Here is a 15,231-nt window from a genome sequence, read left to right as displayed (position 1 = left end):
TACTCGACATAGCGCTCCTCAAGAATATCACCCTTCAGGTGAACTCTGTGGAAGTGCTATCCGAGCTATATTCGGATCACAGACCTGTCAAACTACAGCTAGGCCCCGTAGGCCCCGCGATCCTCCCGACCCGTAAAGTCATCGACTTCAAGAAGCTCTCCGGGCTACTCGAAGCGAAGGACTCTGTGCACCTCTCTAAAATTCCTGACGTCGTAGAGACATTAGAGCAAGCCCAGGCAGCCTCACTGCACCTGACCAACCACGTTTGTGACGCTACGAGCGAATGCTCCCGCGAGATGCCGTGCGGATTTTACCGCATGGTACTCACGGAGGACGCGCGAGAGCTAATCACAAACAAGAATAGGGCCCATAGGGAGCATGACAAATATCCGACACGACAGAATCGGTTAGAACTCTGGAGAGCCCAGAGGAAGGTAGTGTCTATCATTACCGCACTCCGACACGGACAATGGGACAGGTTCTTGGGGGAGCTCTCGCCATCGCGTAGTGCGTTCTACAAACTGGCGAAGGCTCTCAAAATGACCCGCGCTCCCGCCCTCCCACCGTTAGCACGCCCCGACCTTCCGCCCGCCTTTGAAGATATCGATAAGGCTGAATGCATGGCTGACTGCCTCGAATCCCAATGCTCTCCGAGCACTGTATCCATTGATAGGCCCCACGTCTTGCGAGTCGAAAGCGAACTCGCAACAATCCTCTCGACCCCTCCCGATGGTGAACCTCTCGCCCCGACGACCTGCGATGAAGTTCATACTATTATCAAGGGTTTCCACTCTAAGAAAGCCCCAGGCCCCGACGGCATTACCAATAAAACCCTAAAGTTACTCCCAGGACAAATTATCAACCTACTTGTGGTAATTTTTAATGTATTCTTGGCAAACTGCTACTTCCCCAACCAGTGGAAGGAAGCAACAGTCATAGGTATCCACAAGTCGGGCAAACCCCGCGACCTTCCCTCCAGTTATCGCCCTATAAGCCTCCTCAACACCTTAGCAAAGGTGTATGAGAGGGTAATATTACACAGACTGAAGGCAGTCGTAGAGGAGAAAAACCTCCTTAACGACGAGCAATTCGGCTTTCGAGCCAAGCACTCTTGCGTCCACCAAGCGCACCGCCTCACGGAGCACATACTGGCAGGATTCAATCGATACAGACACATGAGCCCCACTGGGGCCGTGTTCTTAGACATTGCCAAGGCCTTCGACAGGGTCTGGCACGCCGGCTTGTTGTACAAGCTGCACCATCTGGGCGTGCCAGCTAGTCTCGTTCGTTTGCTGCGAGCGTATCTCACCGATCGCACATTTCGCTATCGTCTAGACGGTACGCTCTCTTCCCCTAGACCCATACGAGCGGGAGTCCCTCAGGGCTCCGCGCTCTCCCCACTTCTATACGCGCTCTTCACGAGCGACATTCCCCGCGACCTACCGGCGACGGTCAAACTGGCCCAATTCGCCGACGATACCGCTCTCTTTGCGACCGATCCCAAAAAGAGCAACATTGCAAGTCGACTCCAAAAGGCGCTCCACCTGCTGGGCAAGTGGTTCCGCCTCTGGAGGATCGAGGTTAACCCCGAGAAGAGCGCAGCGGTGCTCTTCACGGGCAAACCGAGAGGCCGCTTCACGGTAAACCCCGCAGAGGTCACCCTCTACGGGCGTCCCATACCCTGGCAAGACAAGGCCAAATACCTGGGAGTAACGTTCGATCATAGAATGAGCTTCACCGCACACATTCGCAAGGCCCGCAACAAGGCTGCGTATGTGATGGGTCGTCTCTATCCGATGATTTGCCGCAAAAGCAAATTATCCCTCCGTCACAAGGTAACCTTGTATAAAACGTGCATACGTCCCATTATGACATACGCCAGCGTCGTATTCGCCCATCGCCCTCACAGCTCCTACAGGAGCTTTCAAGTCCTGCAGAACAAATTTATGCGTATGACCACGGACAGTCCGTGGTACATGCGCAACGTAGATCTCCACCGAGACCTCGATCTTCCCACCATAGCCCAGTACATGAAAACATTATCAAAGACCTACTTTGAAAATGCAGTCCGACACCCCAACCCCCTAGTGGTCGAGGCGTCCACTTATACCCCCGTCCCCGACGTCGAACCAAAGCGGCGACGTCCGAAGCATGTCCTTGACGACCCTGACGACAAAATAACTACCGACAACGTGTCCCAACAACACACACACACGCAACATTCACAGCGTCTTCGCCGGCGAAGACGAGGGCCCCGATTTCTGACGTCATCCGGACGTGGATCCTTACCACGGTCACGGGGGCGTTCGGACTAAACAATGATTAGTCCAAAAGTCCACCAACAGTCAGATTAACGTCGAACCGAGCCGAGGTCCGAGTCCTCGCAGGAGGCACCCTCGGGTCGACGTCTCCCATACTCCCCCCGATGTCGTCGAGCCCTGGGGCTCTTCTCATGGCGAGCTTTCGCGCTCGCCCCACTCCCCCGGTGACGCCGTAGCAACCCCTTAGGAGGTTATCGGCAAGTGTCCTTCCGAAAAAGCAAAGCCAATGCATGCATTCATTCGAAACACAAAGTGAAGAGAAGTGAACTCTAGGGTAACGCCAAACTATTACGTGTGATTTATTATAACAGAAGTGAACGCAGTTGTAACAAGAAGCTATTTACTTCGTGTGATTTATTATTAGATTGGATTTTTACAAGTGATATCCAAACAAAGAAACAAAATGCCAGCAATTGGAATTGATCTTGGAACAACATACTCTTGTGTCGGAGTTTGGCAACATGGAAACGTGGAGATCATCGCCAACGACCAAGGTAACCGAACGACACCATCCTACGTCGCATTCACGGACACGGAGCGACTCATCGGAGACGCGGCGAAGAACCAAGTCGCTCTCAACCCCAGTAACACAGTGTTTGACGCCAAACGACTGATCGGCCGCAAATTCGACGACCCGAAGATTCAGCAGGACATGAAGCACTGGCCCTTCAAAGTGGTGAACGATTGTGGCAAGCCGAAGATACAAGTACAGTTCAAAGACGAGGTTAAACGGTTCGCGCCCGAGGAGATCAGCAGCATGGTTCTAACGAAGATGAAGGAGACCGCCGAAGCATACCTGGGCTGCAGCGTACGCGACGCCGTCGTCACCGTGCCCGCCTACTTCAATGACTCGCAGCGCCAGGCCACCAAGGACGCGGGTGCCATCGCTGGTCTCAACGTGCTGCGCATCATTAACGAGCCAACCGCCGCCGCACTAGCCTACGGGCTCGACAAGAACCTCGCGGGAGAACGCAACGTGCTGATATTTGACCTCGGTGGCGGCACCTTCGACGTCTCTGTGCTCACCATCGACGAGGGCTCACTGTTTGAGGTGAAGGCCACCGCCGGTGACACGCACTTGGGTGGCGAGGACTTTGACAACAGACTCGTGGACCATCTGGCAGACGAATTTAAGCGGAAGTACAAGAAGGACATACGAGGCAATCCGCGCGCTTTGCGGCGCCTACGCACTGCCGCTGAGCGCGCTAAACGCACGCTGTCTTCAAGCAGCGAGGCGACCATAGAAATCGACGCGTTGTACGAGGGCATGGACTTCTACACGCGCGTATCGCGAGCGCGCTTCGAGGAGTTAAACGCGGATCTGTTCCGCGGCACGCTTGAGCCGGTCGAGAAGGCACTGAGAGACGCCAAGTGAGACAAGAGCTCTATTCACGACGTCGTGCTTGTCGGTGGCTCCACACGCATCCCAAAGATACAGAACATGCTGCAGAACTTCTTCGGTGGCAAGAAGCTGAACCTCTCTATCAACCCAGACGAGGCAGTAGCGTACGGCGCCGCGGTCCAGGGAGCTATCCTGAGCGGGGAACAACACAGCAAAATCCAGGACGTTTTGCTAGTGGACGTGGCGCCGTTATCTCTTGGCATCGAAACTGCGGGGGGAGTAATGACGAAGATCATCGAGCGAAACTGCAAAATTCCATGCAAGCAGAGTCAGACCTTTACAACCTATTCTGACAACCAGCCAGCGGTAACCATCCAAGTGTACGAGGGTGAACGCGCCATGACCAAAGATAACAACTTGCTCGGCCGTTTCGACCTTACCGGCATACCGCCCGCACCACGCGGTGTTCCCAAGGTAGACGTCACGTTCGACCTCGACGCTAACGGCATCCTGAACGTGTCTGCCAAGGAGAACAGCTCGGGTCGTAGCAAGAATATCGTCATCAAGAACGACAGAGGCAGACTGTCGCAGGCCGAGATAGACCGCATGCTGGCGGAGGCCGAACGATACAAGGAGGAGGACGACCGCCAGAGAGAGCGAGTGGCGGCTCGGAACCAGCTCGAGTCATACCTATTTGGCGTGAAACAGGCACTCGACGAGGCCGGCGACAGGCTCAGCGAACAAGACAAAGACGCGGCGCGACGAGAGTGCGACGCTGCGCTCCAGTGGCTCGACAACAACACGCTCGCCGAAAAGGAAGAGTACGAGCACAAAATGAAGGACGTACAGCGAGTGTGTTCGCCGCTCATGAGCAAGATGCATGGCGCCGGAGCCGGGACAGGAGCGGCGCCCGGCGGGTACCAGCAGCAAGCACACAACAATCACTCGGGGCCGACGGTGGAAGAAGTCGACTAAAAAAAAATTAGAACTCTAATAGGAAAAAAGATCTCTGTTCAATCGCTCAGCGCGCAAAACCAATAAACCAAGAAGAAGAAAAGATCTCTTTACCACGTTAATTACCAAAAATAATTTACTCGTTAATAATTTTTGGTTTTTTTAAGACTGATTATTTTTGTGATAATAGATATGTAAGTTTTAATGTAAGTTATTTTAAAAAATAAATGCCAATATAATGTAAAAAGGGTTTTTTTTCTGACTGTATTTACTTTTATAGTTGGTTTTTAGTTGGTGAGATTTCAGGAAAGCTTTTTAGTTCAATCTTATCTGTTGACATATGATGATACAATCTAAGATGGTTCTGGTTTTTGCAGCTATGTTAAACCCATACCTGAAATCGGTTCTTAGGCGACATTGTAGCGGTACGCTAAATCACTCTCGGTAAAGTAGCCTATGAGGTCTCCCAGATATAATATAAAAATGGGTTGTCCCGGTAACAGAGCTAACGTAATTTTGTCGATAGTCTGTAGTCTAGTCAGTTCTTGTCTCAGGTTAATAACCCATTAAAAATAATTTTACATCTATAAGCTCACTGATACTATGATTACAGACCTTAGGCTTAATAAGACTTAGAACCCAGAGCTGTGAAACAAGTTGTCAAAAAAAAAAACTGTCTTTATTACCATGGTAACCGTTTGGCAAGTAAACAAGCCAAACAAACTTTTGGTGTTTGACATGTAAATGTGGCCCAGTTTAAGTAACTGTAATTTTTTAAGATTAGCCCACTAATGGAAAGTTATTACTACGATGAGAGAAAATGCTTGTGATTTAAATGTTAGATAAAATGTGGTGATGGTTGCCACCTCGCAATGCCTAAACTGATTGAGCTGACAATAGAAATTGAAGTTCAGAAGGTAAGTTTGTAGCAGCAGCACACTATATAGAAACAGTTCCTCCACGAACTTTTGATGTACGAGCATCGGGCACAAAGCTGTATCCAATGACAAACGACAGTTTAACACATGTGCAAATTCTCAAGCTCCTAAATCTGTTTTGTTTAACGTTAAGCATTTTATAATAGCTTCAGTAAAGACATTGTTATCTGACTGACCAGCTGTTTATTCAGGAAGTTTTTCCAACAAGTTGCTAACTGGTTCTCTTCATACATATACTGTCAGAAAAGTTACAGTATAGGGGATGGAAGAGGCAAACTAGTTGGGAGCTGTTGATAGATGGGAAGGAAGCCTTTGCCCTGTAATGAGACAGGACAGCTTTAATCGAAATGATATATTATGCTAGAATTGATTCTCTCTCTCTCTTTTTGTGCCTCTCCACTACTGGAGGTTGGACGTCAGCTCAGCGAACTTCTCGCAGTCTTGTGCCAAGCGAAACAATGCTTCCACGCTTACAACATTGGTCCATTCACGGATGTTGCACAACCACGACTTCTTCCTCCTTCCAATACGTCGTTTGCCCTCTACTTTGCCCATCATTATGAGCCGGAGCAGCTGGTATCGCTCATGTCTCAGAACGTGGCCCAGATACTCGACCTTACGTTTCTTAATGATAAGCAGTAACTCCCGGCTTCTGGCGACGCGTTGGAGTACTCTCACGTTAGAAAGCTTCGAGACATTTCTGAGTATCGGCTTTTGAATTGATTACAATCTGCCAATATGTGAAGAAAAAACCAATATCTGCACTAACTACATAAAGAAAACAAGAAAAATCTTTATTATCACACTCGAATGGTGTAAATTGTAATATTGCAAAGTTTCAAATAAAATATCAATCTGCACATGAAAAAGTGCAGCACTTGTTTCTAGCCAGCCCCCATAACTACTAAATTTTTGGCAAATAGTGGTTATCATTATAGACAGATTTACAAAGAGACTTCAAGTTTTGCGGAGCTGCTGCTTTAAAGAGATGAAGATGGATCTAGATTTAAAAATTATTATACCTTTGTTATTTTAAACCCCCAAAGCAAAAACAATGGGATGTTATAAGTTTGTCATGCTGTGTGTGTATGTGTGAGTTAGTCAGGAGTGTCTGTAGCTGTGTATGGTGAAAATCAGTCCAAGATAGTATCAACCACAAAATGGCAAATTAATTTTCTTTACAGCTCATTTTTATCCTCAGTGTGTATATTAATATTCTTTCAGGTGTCATGCCCAGGTGTGTGGTTGTGTCAAGATGGTAGAGTATCTCTCACTATTTTCGCCCTTGGGACAAGTTACCAAACCTGCTACCTTCCGCCCAGCTTTCCACTAGCATTCAGAGATGTGTTTTACTTCCGCAAGAGGTTCCAGGAGAGTTGTGCACTGAACAACATCTGTTGTTTGCTAAGTCAGTGTAGTTTAATGAACTGCTAAGTATGACAAACATTTTAACTCTGTGTGTGCAGTGGCAATTTAGTTGCTACCAAGTTGGTCCAGTAAACCCTTTGATGGGTTGAAGCGTTAACTCTTTACATACCCAAACCTAAACTGAGAAATATCTACTAATAAATATCCAACCAACCAACTCGGACTTGTAAATAAGTCAGAGTTGGTTGATCCGGCACTATAATAATAATAATAATAATAATAATCTTTATTGAAAGGTATAAACCCAGTTATTAGAATATAAAAAGATAAATTAAATAACAAAATAATAATAATAAGTAACAGTATTGCAATACAAAAATATTGCAAACTCACGTCCGTCATAATAATAATTATTAATTACATAGTTCGTCATAGTTTATGGGTTTTCTTATACCTAACCTTTACAAAATCACTACAGTTTATTTTCTATTTGCCTCACGGTGCACCGAAAGCCAGTGCTTGAAAATGAAAATATGTAAGCATTTTAATAGTATTTAAGGTCCGAGTAAATACATATTTGTTCTTAAGGTGAATTTTAGAGCACACTATTATTTGTTTATTTTTAATAAAGATGTATGTTGTTCATTTCAAACCAAAATAAATAATTGGACACAAATATCAGCTCAACAAATAAGTAATTATGTATGTTTTGACAAGTTTTAATTGGTTGAACCAATTTAAATAAATAAATAAATAAATATACTATGACAATACACACATTGCCATGTAGTCCCAAAGTAAGCGTAGCTTGTGTTATGGGTACTACGATGACTTATGAATATTTTTATAAATGATATACATACATAAATACTTATTATATCTGTACAGATAAACACCCAGACAATGAAAAACATTCATGTTCATCACACAAACATTTTCCAGTTGTGGGAATCGAACCCACGGCCATGGACTCAGAAAGCAGGGTCACTGCTCACTGTGCCAGTTGGCCGTCAAAAATGTTTTTAATTTATAGGTGGCAACAAACTCTCTAAAACCAACATAACATTACAACAATAAGAATGAAAGAAGCAAAATCTTGTATACACATAAATAACGTGTATACACAGAAATGTGGCTTACTGACTGAATTGCTAACTGTCTGATCTATGTCATGCACAGCTTCAAACTTTTGTGCGGATCAATAACATAGGCATCCATTAAGAAATTATTTTAGAAAACTCATCCCACAGTTATAGTGTTTTAAAAATTCTAAATCTCTGAACATGACAAGCAAAATCTGGTATTTTTATGTTTTAAGTAAGGCTCACCATATGTTGCAGAGGATGAAACAATATACTGTGAACTGGTGCAGTGGAGTGAGAGCTGTGCGACAGGGAATTGTATAACTTTAGCTCAGTACCTCGGAGCAGTTAACGATGTACTATTCCCACCAAACATGTGCTCATCCGATGGAGTGGATCTTCTCATGCGGAGATCCAAGGACTTTCCTGTGAGTAAAATAATATAGCTGTTATGTTCTAATTGTTGTTATATTCTAATGTGAGTAAATGTAAAAGTGAAATATTAAGCTTCCTTTCTTAAAACATTTGTAGGGTCTGATAACAATATATAAACGAAATACTTATATCACAATAATTAACCTAAATACTTTACATACATATATAACTTAACACCTTATTCTAATTTACCAATAACAATTCGAACATACAAACATTCACACAAACATACATATCAACATTCACAAACTTACATTTACGATCGTACCTACCGGTGTAAATCAACAATAGTCCATACCGATCTCGCAGTTGAAACGCACAAACTGCCGACTGGTATTATGACGTCGTCGTTTGCATGTAGGTAGTCGGTACACTAACCGCGTGCCGGCAGTCCGCTATTGGATTCGTGCATCAGTCGTGTCGCTCAATGTAAAACGAATGTTATTGTGTTTCTTATCGGCCCTAAACAATATTGTAAATATCGGAGTAAAGTGATTCTGAACTACAAGTGTGTTTAACATTTAAAACAAACCTGAACATCATCGGAAGATCATAACTCACAACGCATTGCCCCCCTAAACATTTATATAGTTTTCAGCTTTATTTGCACACAACAACTTTGTAGTATTTTTTTGTTATGCCACTGCTAGTTAGCCCTTGACTGCAATCTCACATGGTGGTAAGTGATGATGCAATCTAAGATGGTAGCAGGCTAACCTGTAAGGGAGTATGGCAGTTATATTAAACCCATACCATTAATCTGTTTCAATGAGACGTAATACCGGTACGCTGAATCGTTTAACGGTACGTCTTTGTCTGTAGGGTGTTAAAAAGCCGCGGCTAAAGCCTCCGAGACCAGAGAAAATTTACACTGCCAGTGATTGAACCCGGGACCTCCTGTTTACAGCTGTGCCAAGGAGATCGTCGAGATAATAGTTCGCTACTTAGCGATTCCTTCCACCTATGACGTTACCAATGGCCAAAAAAAATATAACTATGGAATAAAGGTAAAGTTGTATCTGTTATTTTCAGGGCATACTGTCACCGAAGATCGAGATATCGACGAAAGTGCGTATAGACGAAGTATGGAACTCGAGTTGTATTAACGGTACAAGCAAAATAGGTTCATGCCACTGCAGCCCGAAAGACTTCGAGGGCTCCCGGCAGAAACAAGTTTGCCATTCCGCACAGTATCATAAGTAAGGTTTCTTTTTTTATCTACGGACCAAGCACCTTAATTGCGCAGTTTACAACGACCCTGCTTTCTGAGTCGAAGGCCGTGGGTTCGAATCTCACTGCTGGAATTTTTTTGTGTGATGAGCATGAATGTTTTTCAGTGTCTGGGTGTTTCTATGTATATTATAAGTATTTATGTACATTATTTAAAAAAATATTCCTCAGTCTTAGTAGCCATAACACAAGCTACGCTAACCTTTGGGGCTAGATGGCCATGTGTGTATTGTCGTAGTACATTTATTTATAACCTTCGCCTATAAACAGAGCACATGGATGTCAGACTGAAGAAAAAGGCTATGGACTCAGTAGTTACACCGTTAAGAATGTTAATATAAAATAAAGGTTTGACAGACAGAGATAGATGAAAAGATGTGAGGATACCTTTGCCCATAAATGGGCATTACAATTGACTTAAAATACCTAACATTTATATTACATACGCTTAATAAATACGAACGATTTAATAAAAAAGATTAACTAAAATACAATTGTAAAGCTTTTAAAATTTTAAGATTATTGTAAAGACATTTATTAATTGTTAAATACGATTGAAAATTGTTATTAATTGTTAAACGAATATGGATGTTTTACAGTTGGAAATAGGTTTTTTTTTATTTATAATACCTACTCCCATGCTTTGAATCCTGTATAAAAGATTCTGAAGCATTAGCTTATTTCCAGCATTGCATTACAATGTCATAATATAATCACCAATTAACCATTATATAATCCAAACGGATGTTAAAATGTTGTACTGAATTTCATTACAAGTTTTTTTTCCCTTATGAGTATGGAGGGTAGAGGTAAGGAGGATCATCTGTGTATATGAAAAAGTGTCGTCAAAATGTATTAAATTAGGATGGCGCCACATTTGCATCAAGGTAACTCTTAAAATAAGCGCCAAATATAAATATTGTTAGAGTAGGCTTGAAAAATAAACAAGGAAGTAAGGTTATATTTACCACAATATTTTGTACAACGTAAGTTGTTGAAATTCTCAATAATTAACTACTTTAGTCCATAATGACATTAAATTTTTTAACTCGGCATACTTCAATTCCCAATTTCTCCCATATAAGATGACTCTCCTTACCTCTACCCTCCATACTTATGAGCAACGGGTTTCACACAGACAGCAAATTTCCTTAATGAATTTCAAAAAAAGATCATTGTCATTCACGAACGTGCTCGGATAAATGCCGCGCGCCGTAAAAACAAGTAGGTTATTCAAATATCCGCCATTTTTCATCGATAATTTTATTTGTTTTGTTAACAAAACAATAGAGATATAAGTATTGATAGCATATATATTTAATTATATTTTTCAATTTCGTAGAAAATAAAAATAGTGAAGTGGTGAATATATATATTCCGCCGAGTAAGTACATCGGGATCGGGTCATTTCAACATTAAAGAAAACGTATAATTACTACTATCATAATTTTTTTTTTTATTAATACTTAGTTTATTTGTATAGGTATACCATCGATCACTTAATATACTCACTAATGGATGATAATATTAATAGGCTACCGAGACTGGCTGTTTTAATGTTAACAGTAAGCTGTTTTAGAATCTTTTCAAAGTTTCACATTATGGGAGTAGATAAAGTCTTGCATGCAACTGTTCATAATACCGCTTATTATACGACAGTTGCATAAATAACTAAGTGTTTTATGCGTTTGTATTTTTTTTTCAGAACAAGGTGCATTAATAATCTGCCCTCGAGATCTAGGTCGCGCTCGCGATCCATCGGATCCAGGTCGTGTCGTAGTTTGGAATCGGAAGCCAGTACATCCTGTCGATATCCCAAGTTAGTAGTAGTATAACCTTATTTAGCATAAATCCCTTTCGCTCTTTTTAGGTCCATATTAAATGAAAAAAAATGGAAAAAGTTCAGTTAAATACAAATAATTATAAATTCTATATCGCTTTATATAAAATTCAGTGATTTGAATCCTTCATCCTTCTGCATCTTACTCCCATTTCTTTACGACATCAGTCGTGTATACCTATAACCGTGATTGATGCCGTGAAGATGAAATGATAATAATTATAAAATATCAGGGTGCAATACAATAATGCTTATCGTATCTTGATGAAGTTGCCAAGGTACTGCAGCGCGTCGGACATGTTCGCTAGGTCCAGAGTACCGGATTTCTTTGCGATCATAAGATCGAGAATAGCAACATTTTGGAGTCGTTTGCGAGCCTCCGATAATGAAATCCTAAGCACGTTGGCAGAGGGTCTGGACTGCTCGATTTTCAAGCACTGGCTTTCGGTGCACCGTGAGGCAAATAGAAAATAAACTGTAGTGATTTTTGTAAAGGTTAGGTATAAGAAAACCCATAAAATATGACAAACTATGTAATTAATGATTATTATTATGACGGACGTGAGTTTGCAATATTTTTATATTGCAATACTGTTACTTATTATTATTATTTTGTTATTTAATTTATCTTTTTATATTCTTATAACTGGGTTTATACCTTTCAATAAAGATTATTATTATTATTATTATTATTATTATTATTATAAAGGATTTATATAGGACTGAGAGATTTGAATCCTTACTAGTTGTTTTCCTTTAACACGAGGCCCTGTCGCGAGCGCAATGTGCATCCCGTCGACACCAGTGACAACTTCTTGTTATACGTTACACATAATAGCGAATTTAAAGATAAAATAACATCAATTATACACAGGATTTGCGCACAATTCAGTGATTTGAATCCTTGTGCACCCTAGTCTCGTGTCCAAATCCCGCATGCCATCTCCAAGCACCGCAAGGCAGCGACACTTGTGTCTTTTACCAGTATAACGTGCATCCCGTCGACACCACACACGATTGCGGTCATTAACATGAAATGATAATATAACGGATTTATACATAACTGAGTGATTTGAATCCTCACATGTTGTCGCGTCGCACATAATAACACATAAAAACATTAATCTTACAGAGAATTTATATTGAATTAGGGGATTTGAATCCTTTGTCCTTTCGCATCCTAGTCCCCTGTCCAAATCCCGTGTGCAGTCTCCAACCGCGGCACGGAAGCGGCACGTCCGTCCCTGTCGCCAGTACAACCTGTTTCCCGTCGACACCAGTAAAAACTACTGGCGCGGTGATACAAACACTCACGATCACAAGGAATATGATAATGATACGAGGTGAACCTTACGTGCTGTTAGTTAGTTTAAACTGTAGTAAATCAAACTCACTTTATATCAAGTTAACGGCTGGACGTAGTGTGTTTTTCTCGGTGTATGTAGATTTGAATTCATTATTCGAATAATGTGTGAGTATCGCCTGTAAATTTACAAAATACATAAATTAACGCGTGTACACACACGTTTTTAAATTAAATAAAAAACGTGTGTGAACTTTTATAAACGCGTTAGAAGTTATACTTCTTCAGCGTAACAAGATAAAAATCTTTACATTATTTTTATCTTTCGGCTTATTCTACGTTTGTAGAAAAAACTACACTAACAATATAAAAGGTATTTAATATAGTGAAAGTATGTTATATGATTATTATATTATAACGCATTATCTAGTTAAATAAAGTTTATTTAAATATCACAAAAAATATTTCTACATAATAAAAGAAATAATAAAAAGAAAGAAATAAAAATAATAAACATCATTAAATTTGGAATACTCATAGACTCATTATCGAACAACCAAGTTTCACTTAACATTAAAATTTGAGATTTTTGTACAATCGAATCAATTACCCAATCACCGGAATGAGCCCGCAGACTTTGACAATTGAAATTGTACACTGTCAAACCTTATAGCCAACTTCAGGGTGTCGGTTTTTTGTGACGGTGTGCGCATCGTAAAACATTACTCTCATCATTTTTCCCTAACGCGCCAATAGAAGTATAACTTCAATAATACAAATATAAAAGGGTAGTAAAATTAAAATGTTAACTGGGAATGTCAAAAGTACTCTTCCCAGGGATCATGACAACATATCTGCACTGATCATAACTGTTTGACAATCCTGATTCCCTCCCAATAGGATTTTCGTTATGGATATTCGTATAGGTATGGAGGGTAGAGGTAAGGAGAGTCATCTTATATGGGAGAAAAGTTGAAAAAGTGTCCAGTTGTTGCGCTAAATAACAGTTCAAAATCCTCCACAATGGCGCTGGTGGATGCACAGGGTATGGTATGAATGTAGCAATCGTAGATGAATTGAAGTATGCCGAGTTAAAAATTAATGTCATTATCGACTAAAGTAGTTAATTATTGAGAATTTCAACAACTTACGTTGTACAAAATATTGTGGTAAATATAACCTTACTTCCTTGTATCTCCATACTTCCTTGTTTATTTTTCAAGCCTACTCTAACAATATTTATATTTGGCGCTTCTTTTAAGAGTTACCCTGATGCAAATGTGGCGCCATCCTAATTTAATACATTTTTACGACACTTTTTCATATACACAGATGACTCTCCTTACCTCTACCCTCCATACGTATAGGATATTCGGTAAATTATTCATTTATTTATAAGTAGAAATGTAGAGTTGAAAAAAATATTAAATTAATATTTACAGATGCAACGACTCTATGGTTATCAACTCTTCATCGAGCCAGAGACTAGATAAACTATTACTTGAGAGTCGTTACATAGACCAAGGGCTTTTAGACTGCGAGCCGCGAACTACCAGGAATCATACGAAACCGACTCCTTGTGTATGTGAGATATGTAGAAAGTACCATGAATTATTCCATACGAATAATGAAGAAAGCTGACTATCACATTGTGAAGGCAAAACCCCCATTTTCCGTAACGCCTATAGCGTATCGAACTGATAATCTTTGATCATTTACAGATTTAAAACATTATAAATATAGGTACTTACCTAAAATGTCAAAAATGTATTTAAAAAAATAATTTTTTTTCGTTCTTTTAAATTATTTTTTAATGAAAAAATAGAATAGTTGGCTCTGTTGTAATTTTGTAATGTACTTAACTATTGAAATTAAATTATATTCTTTTCGTAACACTGTAAATAAAATAGATGAATTGTTAAATTATTTATTGTTAAAAATCATGTTATAAATGTTTTTAATTTGATATCTTCGTTATTTTAATATTTATTGTAATAAATGGATTTATTTTTTGGAGACAATTGGGTATATGGATGAAATAAAACAATTAAAGCACTATAAATCTACATTTATTTGATATTTTTTTAATTGTTGTAAGCAAAGGTAACTTAACAATAATATTCTCTAAAATTATGGCTCGTCTTTTATATTTAAATTAATTCTCATAGTATCCATAAGTGATTAATAAATTATTAACATTAATTAACTGACTTCAAATTCATTTTCATACTTATAATACCAGTTCTGTTACGCACAAAACTTTACTATAATTTTTCACTTTACTTTAGTTTTAGTATTTCAAAGTTCATTAGAAATATTTTACTTAACTATCGAATAAAATTTGATGAGATTAACGCAACTTTGGCGTATTATGAAAATTAAGCTTAATTTGCTATACTCCGCGAACAGCGTTTGACG

General features: G+C 40.5%; 1 protein-coding gene and 1 pseudogene across 1 annotated transcript; both read left to right on the top strand.

The window, feature by feature from the left end:
• Positions 1-2,496: 2,496 nt before the first annotated feature.
• Positions 2,497-4,800, top strand: LOC120625947 (annotated as a pseudogene).
• A 477-nt stretch (positions 4,801-5,277) lies between these two features.
• LOC120625951 (spermatogenesis-associated protein 6) lies at positions 5,278-14,598 on the top strand. Its single transcript, XM_039893231.1, has 6 exons — positions 5,278-5,534; positions 6,780-6,963; positions 8,264-8,433; positions 9,473-9,639; positions 11,376-11,489; positions 14,256-14,598. The coding sequence occupies exons 1-6, from the start codon at positions 5,490-5,492 to the stop codon at positions 14,452-14,454; spliced, it is 879 nt and encodes a 292-aa protein (XP_039749165.1). The 5' UTR covers positions 5,278-5,489; the 3' UTR covers positions 14,455-14,598.
• Positions 14,599-15,231: the final 633 nt, after the last annotated feature.

The sequence above is a fragment of the Pararge aegeria genome, chromosome 8 (assembly GCF_905163445.1).
Source record: "Pararge aegeria chromosome 8, ilParAegt1.1, whole genome shotgun sequence".
NCBI classification, from domain to species: Eukaryota; Metazoa; Arthropoda; class Insecta; order Lepidoptera; family Nymphalidae; genus Pararge; species Pararge aegeria.
The sequence above is the reverse complement of the archived record's forward strand: the minus strand, read 5'-3'. Positions and strand labels throughout refer to the sequence as shown.

Excerpts from the sequence above, each read along its gene's own strand:
- LOC120625951 (XM_039893231.1), top strand. The coding sequence starts at position 5,490 with ATGCCTAAACTGATTGAGCTGACAATAGAAATTGAAGTTCAGAAG. Across the intron at positions 8,434-9,472 it reads GGAGATCCAAGGACTTTCCT|GGCATACTGTCACCGAAGAT; the intron begins GTGAGTAAAATA and ends TGTTATTTTCAG. Across the intron at positions 9,640-11,375 it reads CATTCCGCACAGTATCATAA|AACAAGGTGCATTAATAATC; the intron begins GTAAGGTTTCTT and ends TTTTTTTTTCAG.